We start from the raw sequence: 21,725 nt of genomic DNA, 5'->3' as shown, positions 1-21,725 counted from the left end.
CTTCGAGTTTGACTGAACCAGGTTAAAACTTGGAGTGCCTGAATTTTTATTTGTACAGTTGAGTGAGTTCTATCTTTTTGGGACTCATGCTTTCCCTTAGTATTATGGTTCAGCCCACTATACTATTTCACCTACATCCTTGGGTAAAGCATTGTACAATTACTTCCTTTCTGTCTTTCTGATTTCCAGTCTTTTCTCCAGGCTGCAGAATTTATTTTCTCGAAGTGCAGTTTGAATGTCATCATAATTTCACCGTTTCCTGTGGCCTTGGGTTAAAATGTAGTTAGGGTCCCTTGCTGTGGTGAACTCTTTTCTGACGTTGGGCTTTTCTCAAGATTTATTCCCACCATGCTGCTTCTGAACACAATCTGCTTCTCACACCCTCAAGTGCTGTTTTTCATATTATCTGTATAACTTACATCCCTTTTCTGTTTAACTGCCACTGATCTTCAGAGTGCACGGACATCTGTTGTTACTCATAAGCGGCCCTATACCGAGTGTCAAGGCATTTCTCACACTGCTGCAGTGATCGTTAGCTTCTTCTCTCTCCCTCCTGGCAGAGAGTAAACAGAGCACATGTCTGTCAAGATTCTATCCCCAGTGTCTTTGCCATGATTGTGAAGGTGTTTAAGTTTTGCATACTAGGTAATTGAATGTAAAGAAGAAAAGCATGTTATCCTAGCCTCAGAGAATGAGAATCTTCACATTCTGGACTATGCCCTTCATAACTGTACTTTGTACCCATACTTGATTTGTCTTTCTTTTGCAATACCGAACCTCTGTGTTTTCTCCTCATAAAGCCCATACTGCCTAATGCTTTGCTTTTGAAAACATTTAGAGTCCCTAGTGTGGAGTATTCTGTCTTTCTGTGTACATTTCCCAAGTCTCCAAAATGCCTCTTTGTCAGTGCACCCATCCACACCTAAGAGAAGAGAAACCACCTTCTGAATTCTCTGGCCCATATCTACCTACAGTTATCGTTACTTTGGAATATGCCTCATCTCTCCTTCTACTCATAGGTACCTTGAGAACCAAAGCCATGTCAAATCCACCATGGATTTCCCTTTTGACATGACATAGAGAAATACTGCTACTGTTTTAAATCAGCAAATGTAAGGACAGTAAAGTAACTGAGGCAACACCTTCCTTGTGGATCTTAAAGTAAACTGAGTTTTTGTTTCTGAAATTTATGTTTGTTTAGAGTAATGAATTAAATGATCTTTCCAATTTCATGGGGATCCTGACTCTAGGAACAGGAGCAGGCTCTTAAGGGATAACTTGAGATATCTTAGGTGTACAATGTCCTGTTCATCAAAGGAGAGGATGAGGAGGCTGGCTTCACAGACTCATTTCCCTATGCAGATGGAGGATGTATTGGATGATCTCAGACATTTTTATTTTCTCTCTGGCAGAGTTTTGACATCTTCCATTTTTAGTGCTGGGTACAAGCCTTGCTTTACATATTTCTCTGATTTTTACCCTTCATAATGATGTGCATTGTGTGTCTGTCCACGTGCAGCTGTATAGAGTGTTTTATTTCACACAGAGTCAAAGCTAACCCATGTTCATATGTGAATTTCCTGTGAGAACTCAATCTTCACTCTTGTTTCTGTATAGGTAGTAAGTGGTCTCTTAGGCTTTGGGGTAATTTCTGGAAGGTTCCCAGGGAACTTGAGAATCACAGAGAGCTCCGTTGGTGCCCTAGGGACTTTCTGTTCACATAACACTTTTACTCTTGTTGGCTTCTTTTGCTGGTACATTTCCTGCTTAAAGGAGATGTAATCCAGGTGATGTTGAAGATCCCTGATGTCCCTGGGGAGGGGAAAGCAATGTCACATGACTTGCCTTGAAGGAATGCACACAGCTCGGGTGACTCGGTCCCTCAAGCAGCTTCCCAGTCCTTCACTGTGCGAATACAACATTTTCTTATAGAAGAAATAAATCCTGGATCAGGGCTTCTCAGATGTTAAATCTTAAACAGAAAACCTACAGTGACAAGATTGGGCTGTTTTATATATCTCCCCACTGATGCTTGTGAGTTGTCCAAATACAGAAGAGGATTGACTCTACCTAGCAGATACTGAATTTTCTGAACCCTTATGATGTCATTTTCTGCACTGATACGTACATATATATATATATATATATATATACACATAACACATTCACGTACACACACATTTATATACACTTATACACATATATACATATGCATTATATACATATGTACAGAACATATATTATATATATATAATGTATGTGTATTTATTATAGCTTTTTAAATCCTGATATCAAATTCATAGAACTGAGCTCATTAGTGATGCTGCTAACACTCCCAGTAAATGCCTTAGCAGGTGTCCCCATCTTCCCTTCTTTGGAGTTTGGAGTTTTAGTTCTGAAGTTCTGAAATGCATTGAGATTTTTAGGAATTTGATTTTTGAAACATTGTTTTAGTTCTATTTGTTGTTGCTGCTGCAATACAGTACCTGACAAAAGGAAACTCAAAGCTCATTGTGGCTCACTGTTTGAAATTCGGTCTACCATGACAGGGAAGCCAGAGCGGTAAGGAGGTGAGGGCACGTTCCACTCACTGGCAGGAAGCAAGGAGAGATGGATGCTGACTCCTTTCTGTTCAGTCCAGGACTCCAGCCCATAGAATGGTGCTGCCCACATCTAGTGTGGGGTCATCCCACCTTTATCAACCCAGTCTAGAAAACTCATGTTTAGAATTTGTGTCCCTGTGGAGTGTGCACTGCAGTGAGCTACAGACCAGGATTTTCCATGACTCACTCTTCTTGCCAGAATTGCTGGTTCAGACTTCTGATTGGGAAGCATAATTAGTACAAGAGATATTGAATGTATATTAAGGCTAACAGAGATATCATTTAAAACCCCCTTATTCTCCACCTTCAAACTTTTCCCTTGACCTTAAACATGCACTGAACACATTAGATACACCTACTCACTAAGCCTGTGGGTATTCAAGGGTGCCCTGCAGGTAGTGTTCTTGGGATTGAATCAACCTGGGTAAAAGATTGCTCTGGCTGCTGGAGAGAACGAAGCCAGTTAAGGTTTCAATCTTTATTTTCCCAGTGTGGCAGCATTCTAAATGAAGCCCGTGGTCACATGCATTTCCCAGTTGTGGGCTTGGTTCCTCTGATCCTCTTGGCATAGTAGTCCTGCCTGGCACCTTACTGTCCTGCTCATATCTCATCATTACCTGTCTTTCTCTGCATCTCGGCTGAGCCCACACAGCATCAAGTTCTCTCCCCCTTGCCACCCTCCTTACTAGAGGCAGTAGCCAGGAGAATTCACATTTACTCTGTAGATGAACGGTCTTGTTAAATAAGAAACACAGAACCAATCCAGAGATGAAAGCCCAAGAGGTCAGAGCTAAAAACCTTACCCTTCACTGCTGCTGTTGTCCTCTTCAGCAAGAGACCTACTTCCTGTGTGTCTGTCTTTTTTATAGACTTTCTATTCTGCCTTCTCTTTGGTTGTAAACCCAACCACATGACCTCCTCATCACTGCCTGTCTGTACAGACCTCCAGGTCTTCAATGGTTGGTATTGAGATTAAAGGTGTGTGTCTCCATGCTGGCTGTATCCTTGAACACACAGAGATCCGCCTGGCTCTGGCTCCCAAGAGCTGGGATTAAAGGTGTGCACCACCACCGCCCAGTTTCTGCTATGGCTTGCTAGTAGCTCTGACCCTCAGGCAACTTTATTTATAAAATCACATTTCAGTACAATTAAAATATCACCATAGTGTCATCATCCTGGCCTGGGCTTGAAGAATCACTTGATTTCAGACACTCCGGAAGCCCTTTGTCATCCCTGTGAGTGAATCGCTGGTTGTTTTTGCTGTCATAACACTGCTAGGTAGTCAGAAATGCAAACTTGGCTCCTTGGTCTTTCCTGAGGCCAGCTCGGCAGTTTGAAGTTCAAATAAAATGAGTTTTATATTCCACCTTTATGTATTTCACTCAATATATGTATATATCAAAGTGCTAAAACAGAAAGTGAAGAATTGTAAAAGGCCTGACAGAAAGGAAGCTCTTCTAAAGAGAAATTTGTGTCTCTAAACCTGACTATCAGAATACTGAAATGATGGACCCCAAAGAAATGGAATTTACCCAGGAATCTCATGCTGGGGGAAGGAAAGGGCCAGAGCCTGAGGGGAATTTGGCCTCCAGGAAGAACTTTTAAAGAATTCTAACAACTCATCAGAATGAAGCCCAGGCAAGAGTGGATCAGTAGTAAGTGATACCACACCTTGAACAGTTGCTTAGATGTGCACATCCTTGGCCCTCTGTTTAAACTAGATTTTACTTTAGAGATGGGCTTGGGAGATTTGCTGGATCTCATTGTTCTTCTTCCCAATGTGGTCACCTTGCATATGTTGTGCCCAGATCGTAACCCCCAGAGAGACCACCAAGGACGAGCGTACCAGAATGCAAAAGCAAGGTTTATCTGTTACAAGTCATGATAGGGAACTCAACTCAAGCCATCTCAAGTGAGGCAGAGAAGAGTTACTCTTTCTTGGGGAAGTTAGTTTTTATAGGCAAAACCCATAAAATTTCTTAGAGAGGAGGGGGTCAGTACGAGTCCATCCTTGATTGGTCCAGTTTTTTCCAGGCCTGGACTTTATCTTATTCTAGCTTATCTGTTTGCCCTGTCAGGAGTTTTACAACTCCTCTCTGGGGTCTGGTCATGTTATCTCCGGAGAGGGGCATCTCGTGGTTAATTGGTTACCATCAGACATCTTGACTCTGTTCTTTTGTTCCTGGGGCTGGTGCCATCATTTCTGGGGACTTGAAACTGGCCTGGGTCTATCTATATTGAAATATCTTTGTCTAAGGTCCCCTTTTTGAGTCAATAGAGTGAGGGTCTTGTTGTGCCTAGATCACGTCCCCAAAGCCGTCCCCAAAGCCGCCACTGGAGACTTTAGGTACAGGATGCAAAAGTAAGGTGTTTTCTAAGTTTACAAGCCTCCTGCAAGGCTCTTCCAAGTCTCTCACTCACAGCAGGGAGGTTGGAAGGAGCGCTCCCCTTTTTTTTTGTGAGGCTAGTTCTTAAAGGCACAGACCATATAATTTATTTTAACCCGCCTCCCTTTTCAGTCTTTTGGTCAAATATCCTGACTGTGTTTTCTAAAGTCCCTGTCGCAGATACAGCCACCTGGGGAAAAGGGGTCTAAGTTCTTATCTACACTTAGGAATCCTGGTTTAAGCTTCTCTTTGTCTGTAGGGGATAGAGTGGGGGGTTTTACTGAGGTATCACACATATTAAATATTAGAAAATGAGTCTTTATCCTCTGCATTTTTAATTTAAAGCTTTTTTTGTGTGTGTGGATTTCACATCATGCTGTTGGGTCCAGGGTCACAAAATAATGGGGACAGACCACCAAAGTCTATTAAACCAGAAGCAAACTTTATTCCAGAAAAATCGAAGAAAGAAAAGAAAATCACCAAGGGGCACAAAAAGCTTATCAGCAAGCTGAGAGCAGAGCCAGAGTTCAGGATTCTGAAGCTGTGGCCCCAGGGGTGGGTTTCAAGCCTCTATAAAGAAAGCATCAGGCATAGGGTGTATGCTAGGAGTCAAGTAGAAACAACTATTAAAAGTTCACTTTAGTCCAGGCAGTTGTTGGCTATAAGGGGCAAGGGGGTTAAAGTTCACCCCTGGTTGTTGACAGAGGAGCTGTAAGCAGAGAGCCATTGTTAGCAGTTAACCTTTAGAGCCAATGACTGTCAGCTTTTATTTTTTTAGGCTTATGATTTTGTATTTCTATATTCCTGGACCCTTCAATGCACCCTGATAGCATTCATCTGCCCATCCCTTCTCATCTGTGTTCTGCCATTTCAACCTTCCCCCACAAAAAATTAAAATTGAAAAGAAAAAAAAATCTCATCATGGAAGCTATAGTGTGGTCCAGTGAGTCACAGAGTATACCCTTAGTTCATACATCTTTACTTGCAAGTGTTCATTGCAATGAGTCATTGATCTGGTTTGAGGCCTCTGGCTTTTGCTGTACTATTAACTGGGCCCTCACTGGGGCTCTTCTTGGATATTCTGTGGTTGCCCTATGTCATGGATACCCTGCAGTTTTGGATCTGCAGGACCGGGCCCCTCATAGATGCTCCAGCAGTTCATAGATGGGGTGGATGTTGGGATGGACTGACTTCGCCCTGCTTCTGGGCCTGGGTGGTAGCTGGGTTGGTCAGCTGTGAGCTCTCCCTCATCCTCACCAGCAGGGCAAGCTCTCTATCCCTGCCCCAGATAGCTCACCCAGTGCAGCGGGCAGCAATGGGCATGGCCAGTTCTCCTGCCCTCACCCTCAGAGCTGGCTCACCCACACACATTGCACCAGGGCTAGCTCTACTGTGTTGCTCAGGTAAGGTGTAGGGCCTACTCTCCAGAGTGATGCAGTTGGTGAGGGGCAGGAGCAGTTCTACTGTGACCAGCAAGAGGCAGCAAGATGCAGGGCCACTTTTCCTGCCCTCAAGCCCTCCCCTGGCTCACTCATACCCACACCAGTCCCAGCACTTGGGAGGCAGAGGCAGGCTAATCTCTGAGTTTAAGGCTATCTTGGTCTACAGAGGGAGGTCCAGGACAGCCATGGCTATACAGAGAAACCCTGTTTTTAAAAAAATCAAAAACAGAAAAAAAAAAAATGCTCTGCATTCCTATCTGGAACATCCTGTCGGGAATCTCAGGACCTGTTTCCTCTTTGACATACCCTCTTTACACTCCTCACACACTTGATGGAAGGCTTCCCCCACCTTGCTGTTACTCTGTCTTTGGTGTGCCTACTAATGTACTCTAAACAGGCCTTGACCTTTGCCCTTTTTTTGTTCTGCAAAACTGTGACACTTCATGAAACCACTTCCATGTTGCAACATGGAGTTTGGAGTAACCTAACTCTTTGTTCCTGGGTTATTGTCAGTCAAAATAAACTCCCCCTTTTCCTCTTTGAGATGAAAGCTGTGGCTTTTGCATCGACATTATTAATCTTCAAGTCACATTTATTTTCTAACTCTGCTTAAGTTTATAACTCCTTGGTATACACCTTAAGAAGAACAAAAGCTTGGTTGGGTCTAGTGGGGATATTAATTATGAAATTTATAACTGAGACAGTCTGTTCCTGTAATTCTCTAAAGCCTTTGCCTCCATCACCAGCCTCTGGGATTAACCCCACTGTTCTCCACAGGAGAGGTAAAGAGAACCTCCCACCTTTCTCCATGGGAAAGATAGAGAGCTCATGTTTCCTTGATATTTAATGCAGGACCCACATTTATGACAGAGTATTTTCAGTTCTTAGCAGACATCCATTTTTTTAGCTAATTTTATCTAATAAGTCACTTTTGAATTTCAAGGTCTTATGCCTATAGTTTATCCTTAGTCTTTAAAATGTACCCTTTCTAGTCATTTGTCCTGCTGGGTTATATTAAATATACTTATGGTTTATTTAATAATGCATATTTGTATTTATAATATATTATAAACTTAAGGCATTTCAAAGGTCAATTGTTCCCTTCCCCGTTTTGTTCCTTTTCATGTCTCCTAGAAGTAACCGACATCCTGTTTATACTTCCTATGTCCAGTCCTATGATTTGGCAGCTCACATGTGTAGCCACAGTGGCACCTGCAGTCACTCCGCGGGTTGGAGTTAGTCTCTCCACTCCTGCACCCTTTTTACAATGTGCATCTTTTCTTGCTGACTTTGTTGCTCAATGCTCTGCACTCCTCCATAGGAAAGGAGGTTAGAATAAGCTGAAGGCCCCTGACCTTCTCTGCTCCCTTCTTTCTCTTTGACTTTTTTTGGTGACCCTGTCTCTACCCTCTTTTTATATGCATAGCAGCTTCTGAATCCACTTTATTTTTTCTTCCTTTATTCTTGACACATCAGTGGTCAACTTGATTTCCAATTTTGGTCTTAAAGATTAATAGAAGCTCACTTTTTTTTTCTTTTCTATTACTTGAGAACAGGTATGATCCTACAGAATGTCAAAGATGTTATCTCTTAGTTGATTTCTTTTGTTTGTTTGTATATTTTGAGTTTATAATTTAATTACAGCATTTCTTCCATCTCTTTCCTCCCTCCAACCCTTCCTATATACCATACCAACTCTTCTCCAAAATATTGGCCCCTGTCCCCCCACTGATTGTTATTGCATACATATATTTATACATACATATATATTCCTAAATATGACCTATTGAGTTCATATAACATTATTTGTGTGTTTTCATGACTGACAGTTTGAACTGGACAACCAGTTGGTATACTCTAGCCTGGGGAGGGCCACCTCTCCTCCTCCCAACTTTACTCAGTTGCCTGTACTTCTTTGTGTATGGTTCATGGCTCCATGGACTTTCCCCCACCCAGTTTAGTATGTTCATTGGTGTCATCCTTGTTCAGCTCATGCTTGATGTATAGCCTCTGATGTTACTAGAAGATGCAATCTCACAGCAAGTCCCTGATCCACTTTCTAACATAGAAACATGCCCGGTGGAAGAGGCAGAACTCTATCTTAGAGAATATGAAATCTGATAGTATCCAGAAGGAGTTACCTACAATTTGCATGTTTGCTGTTTAAATGTGGTGGTGAAGGCATTTATTGTTATCTTAATAGTAATTTTTCACAAAATCTGCTTGCCCAATAAAATTCCATCTATCTGTGAGGATATAAGTTCCAATTCATTTTTGTGGGGTATTTTTTTTTTTTTACCTCTGTTTAAATTATCCATAGCAAAGGTTACTGTTAGCAGGCCTTTTCATTCTTCCCAGTTCATTTTTTTCCCTACTGCGTGTAAGCTTTGTAATGAGTGAAGATGAATTAGAGCATTCATCTTCAGGGCCATACCAATTGACAGATATTCAGTACTTACAGGAACTTAAAGTCTTTACATTGTTAGATACTTATCCAGATACTTCTAGGGAAGATATTTTCTGCTAATTATAGGCAAGATGCTATTCAGACACTATTGGGAGACACAGGGGTGGCAAAGGAAAGGGAGAAGGAATGGCCATCCCAAGCATGTGGGAGGAACTGCTGTCTGCAGTTGATGGACATTGAGAACCTTGATCATTTTCAATTGGACTAGTTGACGGGAAGAGTTGGAGATGCAGGGGGAGAGTCTAGAGATGGATCTTACTCATGTTGTTTGGTAGCAGTGACATTTCAGTTTCCCAGCAGAGATGGATCTTTACCACACATTCCCCAAACACTGCTCATCCTCCTAGATCCAAACAGACATAAAGGAGGTAGAAGAGTGGAGCTGTCAAAAATCTTCACCCCCTGGGGCCAGAATATCTCCAGCTCTCCTGATCCACTCTTGGGTGCCCTAGCCTAAGATGGTTCTTGCTTTCCTTTCTCAGTATATATTCTTGAATATAACTAGAGCCCTTAAGCTATCATTTTTCCTATATTTTTTTCTGTCTAAATCCTTAAAATTCCATAATTGGAACCACTATTAAATTCTTCTGATGATTAAAAGAGACACATCGTAACACACACAGGCAACATGTCAATGAAATACCCCCTTTGTACTCACTGATAATAGTTATCAGCAGGGATAGCAGGAGGGAAACTGTTCTTTATTAGTTCTTTGGGAGTTACCAGTTTCATGCAGTGTGTTAGGTGATGCTTTCCCACATGACACTTTTTTTCTAGCTTCCCTTTAAACCTATTTCTGGCATACTTTCCTCCCTCATAAAATATTATTAAGATGTTTAAACCAAGTTGATAGATGTACTTACCAGTTATAAGAGGAAACTAATTAAAATGTACAGAGAAGAAAGGTACATTTTGGGTATTTATTTGGCACTGTTTATTTTATCTTTTGAGACAGGTTTCATGTCAGTCAGGCTGACCTCAAATTCATTACATAGCTGAGGCTGGCCTTGAACTCCTGATTCTCTTGCTCTACATCCCAGGGGTTTGGATTATATGTGTAAACTACTGTGCACAGTTTTTGTTAGATATTTAATAATAGTTGACAGTTTAATTTTGTAGTAATATAATTTTGTGTGTTGGGGCTTCATTCTCATTTAGTTGCATATGGTCTGGATGTTTCATCTATAAATGTTTAATTTTCACTGAGAAACATTGTTTGAGGAATTGTTTTGTTCACTGAACGTTTTTCTCTTTGCATTGCTACTGACATGCTCTTTCTGAGAGCCACAGCGGCCTCTCCAGTGCTGACAATGCTTGCTCGCTTTGCTTTCCCTCAGTGATACAAATGAGGTTGACATTCCACCCAACACACGGGTTGGCACCAAGCGCTATATGCCTCCAGAAGTGCTGGACGAGAGCTTGAATAGAAATCATTTCCAGTCTTATATCATGGCTGACATGTACAGTTTTGGACTCATCCTCTGGGAGATTGCAAGGAGATGTGTTTCTGGAGGTAAGAAGGAAATGTCTTTGAAGAGCTACTACTCCTGGGAGATGTTTACAAAACCTTTCTGATCAGAAAGGATTAAAGTTGGTGTATTACAAACAGTCTCAGATTTTCTTTCCCTTCCCCTTTATTCCTGTTGATGCTGTTCGAAACCTTCCAGGAAATATCTATCAGAACCATCTTTGAGTGGTTATCTCCTCCCCTACCCTGACCAGTGAATGCATGGTTCTGGACTCACCGCCAGCTTCCCCTGGCTTGTCATACATCACCTTCTGCTTCTCTTTCTACCATTAGATTTCTCTCTTAGATTTTCTCCAACACATCAACCCCCTTCTCTCCTACCCCATTCCGCTTCTCCTTGCCTACCTACTGGACCTCATTCCCAACCTCACTGCTGCATTCTCTGTGCTTCCTCTGCAGACATAGCCCAGAGACATTTGAGAGTGGGACACCCATTCCTGAACACTCATTTTTTTTTTTGTCAAAAGAAAAATATTGTTATTGTTCATAATGATTTTCCCACAAGCATAAGAATTTCTAATTAAGACCAGCTGCTTGACATGAGTTCTGGAAGCCATACTCTGGTCCTCTGCAAAGGCAGCAAGTTCTCTTAACCACTGGTCCATCTCTTCAGCCCCTGGTTCTACCTGTGTCTCATGTAGCTTTTTATACCTACCTTACTATCCATCAATGTAATGAGTTAAATAGATAGTCTTCACCCTCAAGGTGTATCTAGGTCAGTGTCTTTAGAGTTAGAAAGTGCTCAAATGAAGTGATGTCTCTTGTGAGTTGGGCCCAGTATTTCATTACCCTGGGTACTGAGATTACAGTGAATCAAACAGAAGAACAAGAAACACAGATGGAATGTAATAATGCTGTGTAGTCAAAGCAGGTGTCCACAACTGACAAACAGGCAATGAGTTTGAACTGCTTGAAAAAAAGTTCAGAATCTTTGAGTCCTTTATATTCTATATGAGTTTGAATTCTCAAAAACACAAAAAACAAAAACATAACACATACCCTAGATTTTGCCTGAATAAATCCCCAGTGAAATTTATTATTGTTATTTGTTTTTTGAGACAGAATCTCACTCTGTAATCCAGGTTGGCCTGGCATTCTCTATGCAATCCTGCCTACCTTTGAAAGCAGAGCTGTGAACTCTGCCTCAGGTTCCCTAGTACTCATAGGTATATGCCGTCATCCTAATGAATGTAATGCTCTAGCAAATCATCTTAGAACTCAATGGTTTCATCCTGTTCAGGTCAACAGTGACAGCATTTCTACCAAAAGCAGCTTAGGAAAGAATCTGGGAGGTTGTTCAGAAACTCTGTCCATCACTGGAGGACAGGGTTTACATGAAGAGCTCATTAGATAAGGTTGACAAAGAACATATTAAAATAGCCTACCTTCTTAAAGGACAGGGCAAAGTTTTTAAAAAGTAAAATTAGCTATTAGACAGGATGAGGTAAATAAAATAGAAAGTTTAAAGAAGAAAATGAAAATCACATAATTTTCAAACCTAAGATGAATCATTGATGATATTTTTGGATATACAACTTTCCAATATTGAATGTACAAAACATCTTATGATTAAACACAAATAAATGAATCTGACATTTGTTTAAGTAGGCTACTCTTCCAAACTTATGGCGTTCTTGGTCTCATATGCCAGTAATAAGAAGCGGTTACATGTGATGTGGCATTGATTCAAGATGTGTCTTCTAATTTTACATTGAGACTTAATATGGACTTAAAAATGTAACTAGTTCATGCACGTTGTGTATGCCTGTTTAACTCAGCTTTTGGAAATTAGCCATTGGCTTGGGGGAGGCTTATGGACCTATGATAATATGTGTCATTGGGTTTCCTATTATTTTTTGTAAACTAAGTTGTTATTTGGGTGCTTTTCAAGATTTACTTCATTGTTAACCAGAGCCTATATTTAATATTAATAGTTGATTTGTTAATTGAGGAAAGTTGTATGTTAGGCATATTTTTTACCAGTTCATAGGAAATAATATTAATAAAAAACATGCCTTTAGGTATAGTAGAAGAATACCAACTTCCCTATCATGACCTGGTGCCCAGTGACCCTTCTTATGAGGACATGAGAGAAATTGTGTGCATTAAGAAGTTACGGCCTTCATTCCCCAATCGGTGGAGTAGTGATGAGGTAAGGCCAGGCTTGGGGGAGGGTATGGATGACTTCTAGATACATTTCTGTTTTGCCAAAATTATTTTTTCTCTTTCCTTTTTAGTTATTCTATGTGTCTCTTGCGTCATGTATCCTGATCCCATTCATTTCCCTGTCCCTTTGCACCTCCCCTCTACCCTTGTACCTCCCCCAAAATAAAACAAAATTTAAGAGAAGAAAGGGAAAAGAAAAAAGGGGGGGTATAGCACGAACCTTAAAAGTTCTTATTAATAAAATCAAACCTGAGGCCAGTTATTGGGGTGAATATTGGAAGATCAGAGAGACAGAATAAGCCACAGCTAACCTCACCTGGCCAACTTCTCAGATGATCTTGTTTCCTCGGACTGGAAGCCTCTGTGTCCTCATATCCGAATGGCTCTCAGCTGAACTGTGCTGCTCAAAATCTAAAAGCTAAACCAGCCAAATGCTTCTAGTTTCTGGTCCTCATGCCTTATATAACTTTCTGCTTTCTACCATCACTCCCTGGGATTAAAGGCTTGCTTTCTGGGATTAAAGGCGTGAGTCACTATGCCTGTCTGTATCCTTGAACACATGGATTTCTGCCTCTGGAATGCTAAGATTAAAGGCGTGTGCTACCACTGCCTATCCTAAGTATCTAGTGGCTTTTCTGTTCTCTGACCCCAGTTAAGTTTATTAGGGTATACAATATTTTGGGGAACACAATACCACCGGGGGGGGGGGGATCATTTAAAAAATCTCATCATGGAAGCTGTGGTGTGACACATTAAGTCATGCAGTAAATTCCTTTTTGTCTGTGTAATTTACTTGCAAGTGTACATTGCAAAGAGTCATTGGTCTGGTTTGAGGTCTCTGTTACTATTGTACTATCAATTCTGGACCTTCACTGGACATTGTTGACCTGTGTTGTGGAGATCCTGCAGCTTTTGGTCTGCAGGTCAGGTTCCTTCATGTGCTCCAGCAGATCATGGATGGGGTGGATGTTGGGGCAGATCAAGTCATAACCCTAGTTCTGAGCCTGGACTAAGGTTGGTCTACCTGCCTGTTCTCTCCTGTTCTGACCACCAGGGGGAGCTCCCCAGCATTGTCTTGGCTAATTCACCTCTTGCAGCAATGAGTGAGGGGTGGGGCCAGTTCTTTTACTTTCATACCCTCAGGGTCTGCTCTCCCACACCTGCACCATCAGGGCCAGCTCTATTGTGTCGCCCCTATGAGATACAGGGGCCACTCTCCCGAGTGCTGCTGCTGCTGCTGAGGGTGAGGGACAGCTCTCTCACTCTTAAGACTCCATGGCCAGCTTCTCCTCCAGTCTCAGGTGTTGATGGGTGGGAGGTAGGAGGGCATTTCTCCTCTGTCCATGCTGCCACATGTCAGATGAGTAATGGGGACAGTTCTCCTTTGCTCACAATCTCAGCCTGGGTCATCCTTACCTCCAACTACCCGGCCAGCTCTGTTGTGTTGCCTAGGCGAGGAACCGAGCCAGATTTCCTGAGTGCTACAGCTGGTAGGGGGAGGGTCAACTCTCTCATCTGTCGCAGGCCGTAAGGGGTGAGGGGTAAAGGGGTCATCTCTGACCCACGCACACCCACACTGCCACATGACAGACTACTAGTAGGGGAAGCTCTCCCATGTTTACAACTTCAGGGCTGACTACCCATACCTTTGCCAACAGGGTTGGCTCTATTATGTTAACCCCGTGAGGTACAGGCTGGTGGGGGTAGGACAGCTCTCCCTCTCTTGTGATCTCAAGGGATCTCCCAGCTGCCTCAGGCATTGATAGGGGGAGTGGGGGTGGGAAGGAGGGCAACTTGCACTGCCCATGCTGCCACAGGACAGGGGCTGGCTCACCCACACCTCCACCAACAGGGTTGGCTTCATTGTGTTGCCCAGGCAACACTCCCAAATGTTGCAACTGGTGGGGGTCAGAGACAGCTCTCCCACTCTTATGACTACAGGGCCAGCTCTCCCACCCTCCTCGGGCATTGATAAGTAGGGGTCAAGGGAAGGGCATCTCTCCCCAGTCTATGCCGCCACCCGGCAGATGAGAGGTAGTTGCCAAAATTCTTTTTTTTTTTTTTTTTGGTTTTTCGAGACAGGGTTTCTCTGTGTAGCTTTGCGCCTTTCCTGGAGCTCACTTGGTAGCCCAGGCTGGCCTCGAACTCACAGAGATCCGCCTGGCTCTGCCTCCCGAGTGCTGGGATTAAAGGCGTGCGCCACCAACACCCGGCGCCAAAATTCTTAATTTGCATCACTAACATTCATTTTGATGGTGACAGTAATTCTGGCTTATTGCAGTATTTGTATATCTGTACTGCATCAAATCTATTCCTTTTTTAAAAAATTTTATTTTGTCAATTATGCAACATGGTGAACGGTCAAGATTGAGCCTACATAACAGAGAACATTATTTCATATGTCAGCTGTGATGTTTGCATAGAGGCTGTTGTTTCTTTCTCTCTGTGTGTTTTCAAGCACTATGATTCATTTCTTCGTGGTAAGTCCAGGCCCTTCTTTCTGAAGGCTGGGGTTTCCATACAGTGACATGATAGAGGTTGCATTCTGCTGACCTGCCTCTCTGTGATGGCCTCTTCATCAACGAAAGTGCTGGGGCCTTGGGGTGAGAGAGATGCCTCACTGGTTAAGAGAGCACACTCCGTTTGAAGTTGACCTGGGTTTGGTTCCCAGCTCACAACAGCCTGTAACTGTACTCCAGGCAATCTGGTGCCCTCTTCTGTCCTTTCTGTACTCATAGATATGTGTACCCATACATGCACATACACAACTCACAATTAAAAATGAAATTAACAGTATTTTTATTTTTGAAATTGAAATGTAATTTCATTGTTTCCCCCTTTTCTTTCCTCCCTCAATCCTTGTCTTGTACCCCTTGCTCTCTCTCAAATTTGTAGCCTCCATTTCTTTAGTTACTGCTTTACACACACACACACACACACACACACACACACACACACACACACACACACACACGTGTATGTGTATTCCTAACCATATAAATACCACCTGCTTAGGCTATATAAAGTTACTTGGATGTATGTGATTTTAGGGCTGACCATGATGACAGCGGTCTTTTTTAGGGAAGAGCTCCTAAACTGGTTACCCAATAGTGTAAGTGTGTGTGTGTGTGTGTGTGTGTGTGTGTGTGTGTATTAAATTGAATCCCAAGAGGTTATTTGAGCTAATCTGTCTCCTGTAAGGGTTTAAATGTGAACCCCGCATATGTGTGGAAGGCTCTGCTGGGCTGGATCAAGCGAGTGGACAAAACGTGGACTCCAGCCTTGTTATCTGTTCCAGTGTCTCTCCACCCCCCTGTCCACCTTCACTCACCCACAACTGAGTCTCTGGCATGTTGGAAAATTCAAGATGAGTGTCATGATATATTGTGTACCCCAATAAAGCTTATCTGGGGGTCAGGGGACAGAGCCAGCCACTAGATTAGACATAGAGGTCAGGCAGTGGTGGCACACACCCTTAATCCTATCACTTATGAGGCAGAGATCCATCTGGATCTCTATGAGTTCAAAGCCACACTGGGAACAGAGTCGGGCAGTGGTGGCACACGCCTTTAATCCCAGCACTTGAGATCTCATGCCTTTGCATGGGAAGCACACAGGCCTTTAATCCCAGGGAGTGACCTGGCTGGGTAGAGAATGGTATATAAGGCGTGAGGAGACAGGAACTAAGCAGCAGTTGAACTGAGACCCTCAGAGGTGAGGACTCAGAGGCATTCAGTCTGAAGATTCATAGAAACAGGATTGGCCTTGGAGTTGGCAAGGTGAGTTTGGCTGTGGCTTGTTCTGTTTCTCTGGTCTTTCAGCGTTCACCCAAATAGCTGGCTCCCTGGTTTGTTTTTATTAATAAGGCCTTTTAAGATTCGTGTTACAGATGCATTTGAAGTACATTCTGATAAAGAAGACTCTTATCAAACATGTACTGAGCCCACCAAAAAGAAGTGCCTAGAGCACTGTTCGTCAAGTAAGCTGTCCATGTAAATTCACTTAAAATAACTGGTTCATTGGCTCAGTGTGTAGTTCTTGCATTGCTTCCTAGTGTATGTATGCTCCAGTAAGCTGTTCAGAGAGCATTATGAGATGCTGGAGTTACATTCTTCTGAAGGAGACTGTGGGTACTGGTGTCATTTGAAAGCTCTTCACTGCTGATCTCTAATGAAGGGAAATTGTGCTTTGTAGTAGGAACAATTGATAGACCACAGGCAAATCATTAATCTTGCTAAGTGGTACAGCATTGTGCCACTGTTAGAACAGACTGTGGCGATATAGGAATAGCTGTGTTTATTTGAGTGGTACAGAATTAGATAAAATATTGAAACATGTTATAAAATTCAGACTTACTGGGTATTATGTTTGCTTAATACTGTCTTTAAAGTCATCCTTCCGTATCCTCAAAGCTTCCCTTTTTCTTTTGTCACAGGGAGATATGAGAATCTGTTGTGAGTCATGATCATTTCACACAAAAAAAGAGTTTGAGTGAATTTTGTGTCCACATATACTGGTGCCTTAAAAATATATTCAGACTTCATGAACACCAACTAAAAGCCAAATATTGAGTGCCTTATCGAGAGTACATTCTTCTGACATCACTACAATATTTCTTTCTCTTTCAGTGTCTCAGGCAGATGGGGAAGCTTATGACAGAGTGTTGGGCTCACAATCCTGCCTCCAGGTTGACAGCCTTGCGAGTTAAGAAAACACTTGCCAAAATGTCAGAGTCCCAGGACATTAAGCTCTGATGCTGGATATTTGTGGACCGAGCAAGAGGATTTACAGAAACATCTGTAGCCCAAGCCTTGAACATTGTCCTACTGCCCAATGGGTTCAGACTTCCCCTCTCAGGGAGCAAGCTGGACAGACATAGAAGGCCCCAGAGACACAGAGTCCTTATGGCTTTCTAAGGAGGGGAAACCATTTGGGTAACTTGTTCAAGATATGATTCATGTTGCTTTCTAAGAAAGCCCTGTATTTTGTGATTGCCATTTTTTTAAAAAAAGATACTTTAATTTTACCAAAATAAAACAAATATTGTAGATGTTTTAAGGTTTATACAACTATAGTTTAAATAATAACAAAAGTTCTTTCTAGAAAATTTCCTAGAAGTCCGAATGTTTTTCCATTGGCAAAATACTCTTGCACTCTATAAACCCAAACAGTCTGAGAACGTAGATTAGAATGCAACTTCCCTGATTCACTACCCCAGCCACTGAAACCTGTTTGGGCCAGGCCTGCTGAAGGCTGCCAGGGCAGTGTGAATATACATGCATACAAGTCCCACCTTCCTGGGACCACAGTTTGGAATCCTGAAGGTGGACCTCTTGCAGCTTCAGCCAGTGTGGAACAAATGAAGGTTTTATGTCACTAATAGAGGTATGTGTTGGTGGGTATTCTTTAGAACCATACCTGTTTCTGGTTGTATTAGACAGATCTTTCAGGTAAATCCTCTCCATTTCATTAAACACAAGCAAAGGCTTCCTCATATGCAGAGAATTGGCACGGGCATGCTTTTTGTTCTCGTAAATCAGAAGATCAATATTAAATAAAACTGCCATGAGTTCGGTAGATACGAGGTACTTTAAAATAGAAATGATTAGGAAAACATGCCAGTAAGGCAGGGCAGATATTGAAGGTGTAGATAGATGGCTTGTTCCTGATATATGCGTAAGAGCCGGTCACAGAAACACAGGAAAGAAGTATACACATCACAGTTTGTTTAGATACGGATAGTTGTATGTTGTTGTCTTTTTCTAAATCTCAGATTTAAAAGACATAGAGGAAGCATATGTTAGTTTATTATCACTAAACTTCAATTTAAAAATAAGCTTCAAGTGGTTGAGCAGAGAGAAGTTAAGGAAGGTCATCAAACACCATGGCGGCTGTGATTTATTCTAGAATAGATATGGATCCGGTAGGGACCTCTTAATTAATTGTTTCACACCTTAGGTATGACTCATTCATTCTAATGTGCATTTCACTATTAACTTATTCTGTTTCTCCATTATGGCATGTGTAAAAACATCTTCTGATTCAGTCCTGTGAGGTTTTAACTTTTGACTATATGAGCGAAATCACTGATAAGCCAATATTCCTTAAGAAACAGGATCACAGTAAAGTAGAAAATGCCACATGACCCTTGCAACTTTATCCATTTATTTCCCTGCTGTGTTTCTTCCTTAATAATTAGAAATTACTTACTGGTTATTAAGGAATGTTGAAGTACTTTGCCTTAGAAAATGACATTCCTTCCAGAATACTCCAGGGGGCAGTGTTTTCTTAAACATTTCACCACTGGGTGCTTGAAAAGATGGAGACTTTAAGAAAAATTGACAGCTGCATGAGAAAGGAGGAAATATTTCCCTCTTCTCTGGAAACAGCTGGTAGGCTGTTGATCAGGAAAAGGTCCTGGAGCTACAGTGTCTGTGAGCAGTGCTCGGAGTTTGGGAAAACTGTAGAGAAGAGCCCTTTTCTGTTCTAATTCACTGCCTGGTGCCACAGAGCCATGTTTTGTTTTCCACTAAGAAAGAAAACCTTCTCCATTCTTGAATTTGAAAAAATAAAAACAGCACATTGTTAATTTAATGGTCATCAGATTTTGTCCTTACTGAGGCCAGTAGAAGCTGAGCCACTGAAGATCCATTTCTCTGTTAAATTGTATTTACCACAGACAGTTTCCCCATATGTTTGTAAACTAAGGGTGGCAGTCCTCTGAGCCTGGGAGAAAGAAAAACCTTAGTGCCTAGACAGGTCCATCTATAAACACCTAAGGAAGCATTTTGCTAGTTAACTGAGTATGTCTTGATTTTTTTTTTCTTGGTTTTCCTTAGGTTTAATTGAGGTTGTGGGGACCTCTTAGGTCAAGCTGTGTTTTCTTATCAGTAGATTTTTAAAATGTGGATAACTTCAAACCAGAATGTTTGTGGCGAGGCTGTTAATGATATAAAGTTTACTAGATTTCCAAGGTTCCAGTGAAGAATGGGGAGAAACTTAAGAGAGCCCAGATCTCATCCACATTGTTCATTTTGTTGCTTAGGGAAAAATCACGGCTTACTTTCTAATTATCAACCTTATTTATTCAATATGAAAATCTTGAAATTATTGAGATACTTTAAAAGATCCACTCAGTTATTACCAATTTTCAATGAAGTAAGAATTTATAATTTATTTATGAATATAATTTCTGTCCTATGAAAATCTACTTAATAAAACTAAGTTGTTGTTAAGGGCTACCTGTTCATTTCCCAATAATCCATGATAACTTCTAAACTTCTAGCATATCAGAAATGAAAGTTATTTTATCTTTTGCTTTCACTTCCTGCAAATTATTAATATAATTGACTGCTGCTTACCTTCAGGGCTCTTTCAAAGAGTAAGAGTTACTTCTAATTTCTCTCCCCCAAAAGGAATCCTAAATTATTGTTAGATAAGCTTTGTATGTTCAAGTTTATGGTTGATGTATGTGTGTATATATTATATAAATATAGATGTATATGTAAATATGTTCATCCTGGAGTCTGGCACAACTCTAGTATGTGGATTAGAGAGTAAAATATTATGGATGATAAAGTCCTAAATGAAACCTAATATTTATTTATGGAAGCATGTAGATTGTTAACTCACAAATGAAGAGTAGTGAGCTCCATGTCTGATCTCTTGGACAGAGTACCCCGAAGTCACTCCTGACCATTTTTATATTCCTTAAGCAGAAAGCGTCTTAGATGGCATGCTGGGATTTTATTTGCAGGGAATTCTTTGACACATTTCAATTGGTGTGTAGTCAAGGATAACAAGTACTTAATGATGACTGACGGTAAAGTTCCTAGGGCCATGCATATTTATCAAGAATTGTATATTGTTCACCTGTTCTCACACTTTGTGGATGGAAAGGCAGTGAGAAAAATACATTTTTTTAAGAAATTTGAACATGTTTTGGGGGTTATACCACCTCAGAAACCCCCAGTCCCATAAACAGTGGCTGCATCAAAATGACACTAGTTAACAATTAGAATGAATTGTTACATAAACCAATGCCGTGTTTTTAAGGAGAAAAGCTGGTACCATATGGGGGTATTCTTTTCTCTCTGTTTCAAAAGAGATCTCATTTGTGTTCTTTAGGGGGAACCAGTGCCTTATGGAATTTGTATATACTGTAATTATTCGGGGTTAGGGAACAAACAATTGTATTTGTTACAAATTGTGTATGAGCTGTTTTCATATTTCCTTCAATAAACGGTGTCATTCCCCCATAGAAGAACTATGACTGTTGTCTCATAGTTGTGTCTTGTCTTTGTTTTTGAAATGACCCCATGACCACCAATGGGAAGGCGGCGGCAGTAAAGAAGGCAGAGCAGAGGAGTGTGTACACTGTGCAGCAGGAGGGGAGTGTGGACGGATGCCTTCCACTCTCTCCGTTAAGGAAACGCAGTCGTCTGGTGGGGGGGGGGGTGGCTAGCTGGTGGTTTGAGAGAAATGAAGAAAGTGTAAAGTTTCCCTGTGGAAAATTCCAGCTTACAGGGGAAGCAGCCAGCTGGCCGTGGGCGACACTGAGGACCAGGAGAGGTTGTTAATCCTAAATGTGGGCCAGCAGATCCCAGCGCTGCACGAGGACCAAGGCTCACTCTCGAGCCAGTGCTGTGAGAATAGGGTTCAGTCTGAACTTCTGAAGTTTGTTTCTTCCCCTTGAAGTTGAGACCAACAGTAACACCTATTGCACAGATGCCTAGGTAAGCACTCAGCTATTCTCAGTTCTTAGTAGAGGTTCACGGCACCCCTTGCTTTGGTTGCTTGTGATTTTTTTTTTTAAAATCTTACTCCAGATAGAGGTACAGAGACAACATCCTAGGGTTTAATCAGTGTGCCCAGGTGCCAGCAACACCCAGGAAAAGAAGAATTGTTGCCAAAGGGCTGTGTGTCATGGACCTCCAGAGTAGGGCACAGTCACTAAGGAGAAAGAAACTGCATCTGATAGTGCTTGTGCAATGTGCTAGTGCTTACCGAGACAGGGTGTGATTGAAATCCAGATTTTGAAGAGCTAGACTGAGGACAGGTAGAGGGTGTCATCTGAGATGGTAGTCTTAAATTCATGGACATGATTGTTGGTCACGAAAGCCCAGAGGCTAG

The 21,725-nt window shown here is 41.8% G+C and overlaps 1 protein-coding gene across 8 annotated transcripts in view; it reads left to right on the top strand.

The window, feature by feature from the left end:
- Nucleotides 1-20,862, top strand: part of Bmpr1b (bone morphogenetic protein receptor type 1B) — a 336,975-nt gene extending 316,113 nt beyond the window's left edge. For all 8 annotated transcript variants that reach the window (XM_076575066.1, XM_016004741.3, XM_076575064.1 and 5 more), the window contains 3 exons: nucleotides 10,237-10,412; nucleotides 12,449-12,579; nucleotides 17,222-20,862. In XM_076575066.1, the coding sequence (XP_076431181.1) occupies nucleotides 10,237-10,412; nucleotides 12,449-12,579; nucleotides 17,222-17,347 (433 nt within the window). In that variant the 3' untranslated portion in view covers nucleotides 17,348-20,862. The remainder of the gene's footprint in view (nucleotides 1-10,236; nucleotides 10,413-12,448; nucleotides 12,580-17,221) is intronic.
- The last annotated feature ends 863 nt before the right edge of the window (nucleotides 20,863-21,725 follow it).

This window comes from Peromyscus maniculatus, chromosome 6 (genome assembly GCF_049852395.1).
Source record: "Peromyscus maniculatus bairdii isolate BWxNUB_F1_BW_parent chromosome 6, HU_Pman_BW_mat_3.1, whole genome shotgun sequence".
Taxonomy (NCBI): Eukaryota; Metazoa; Chordata; class Mammalia; order Rodentia; family Cricetidae; genus Peromyscus; species Peromyscus maniculatus.
This window is presented reverse-complemented; position numbering and strand designations above follow the sequence as displayed.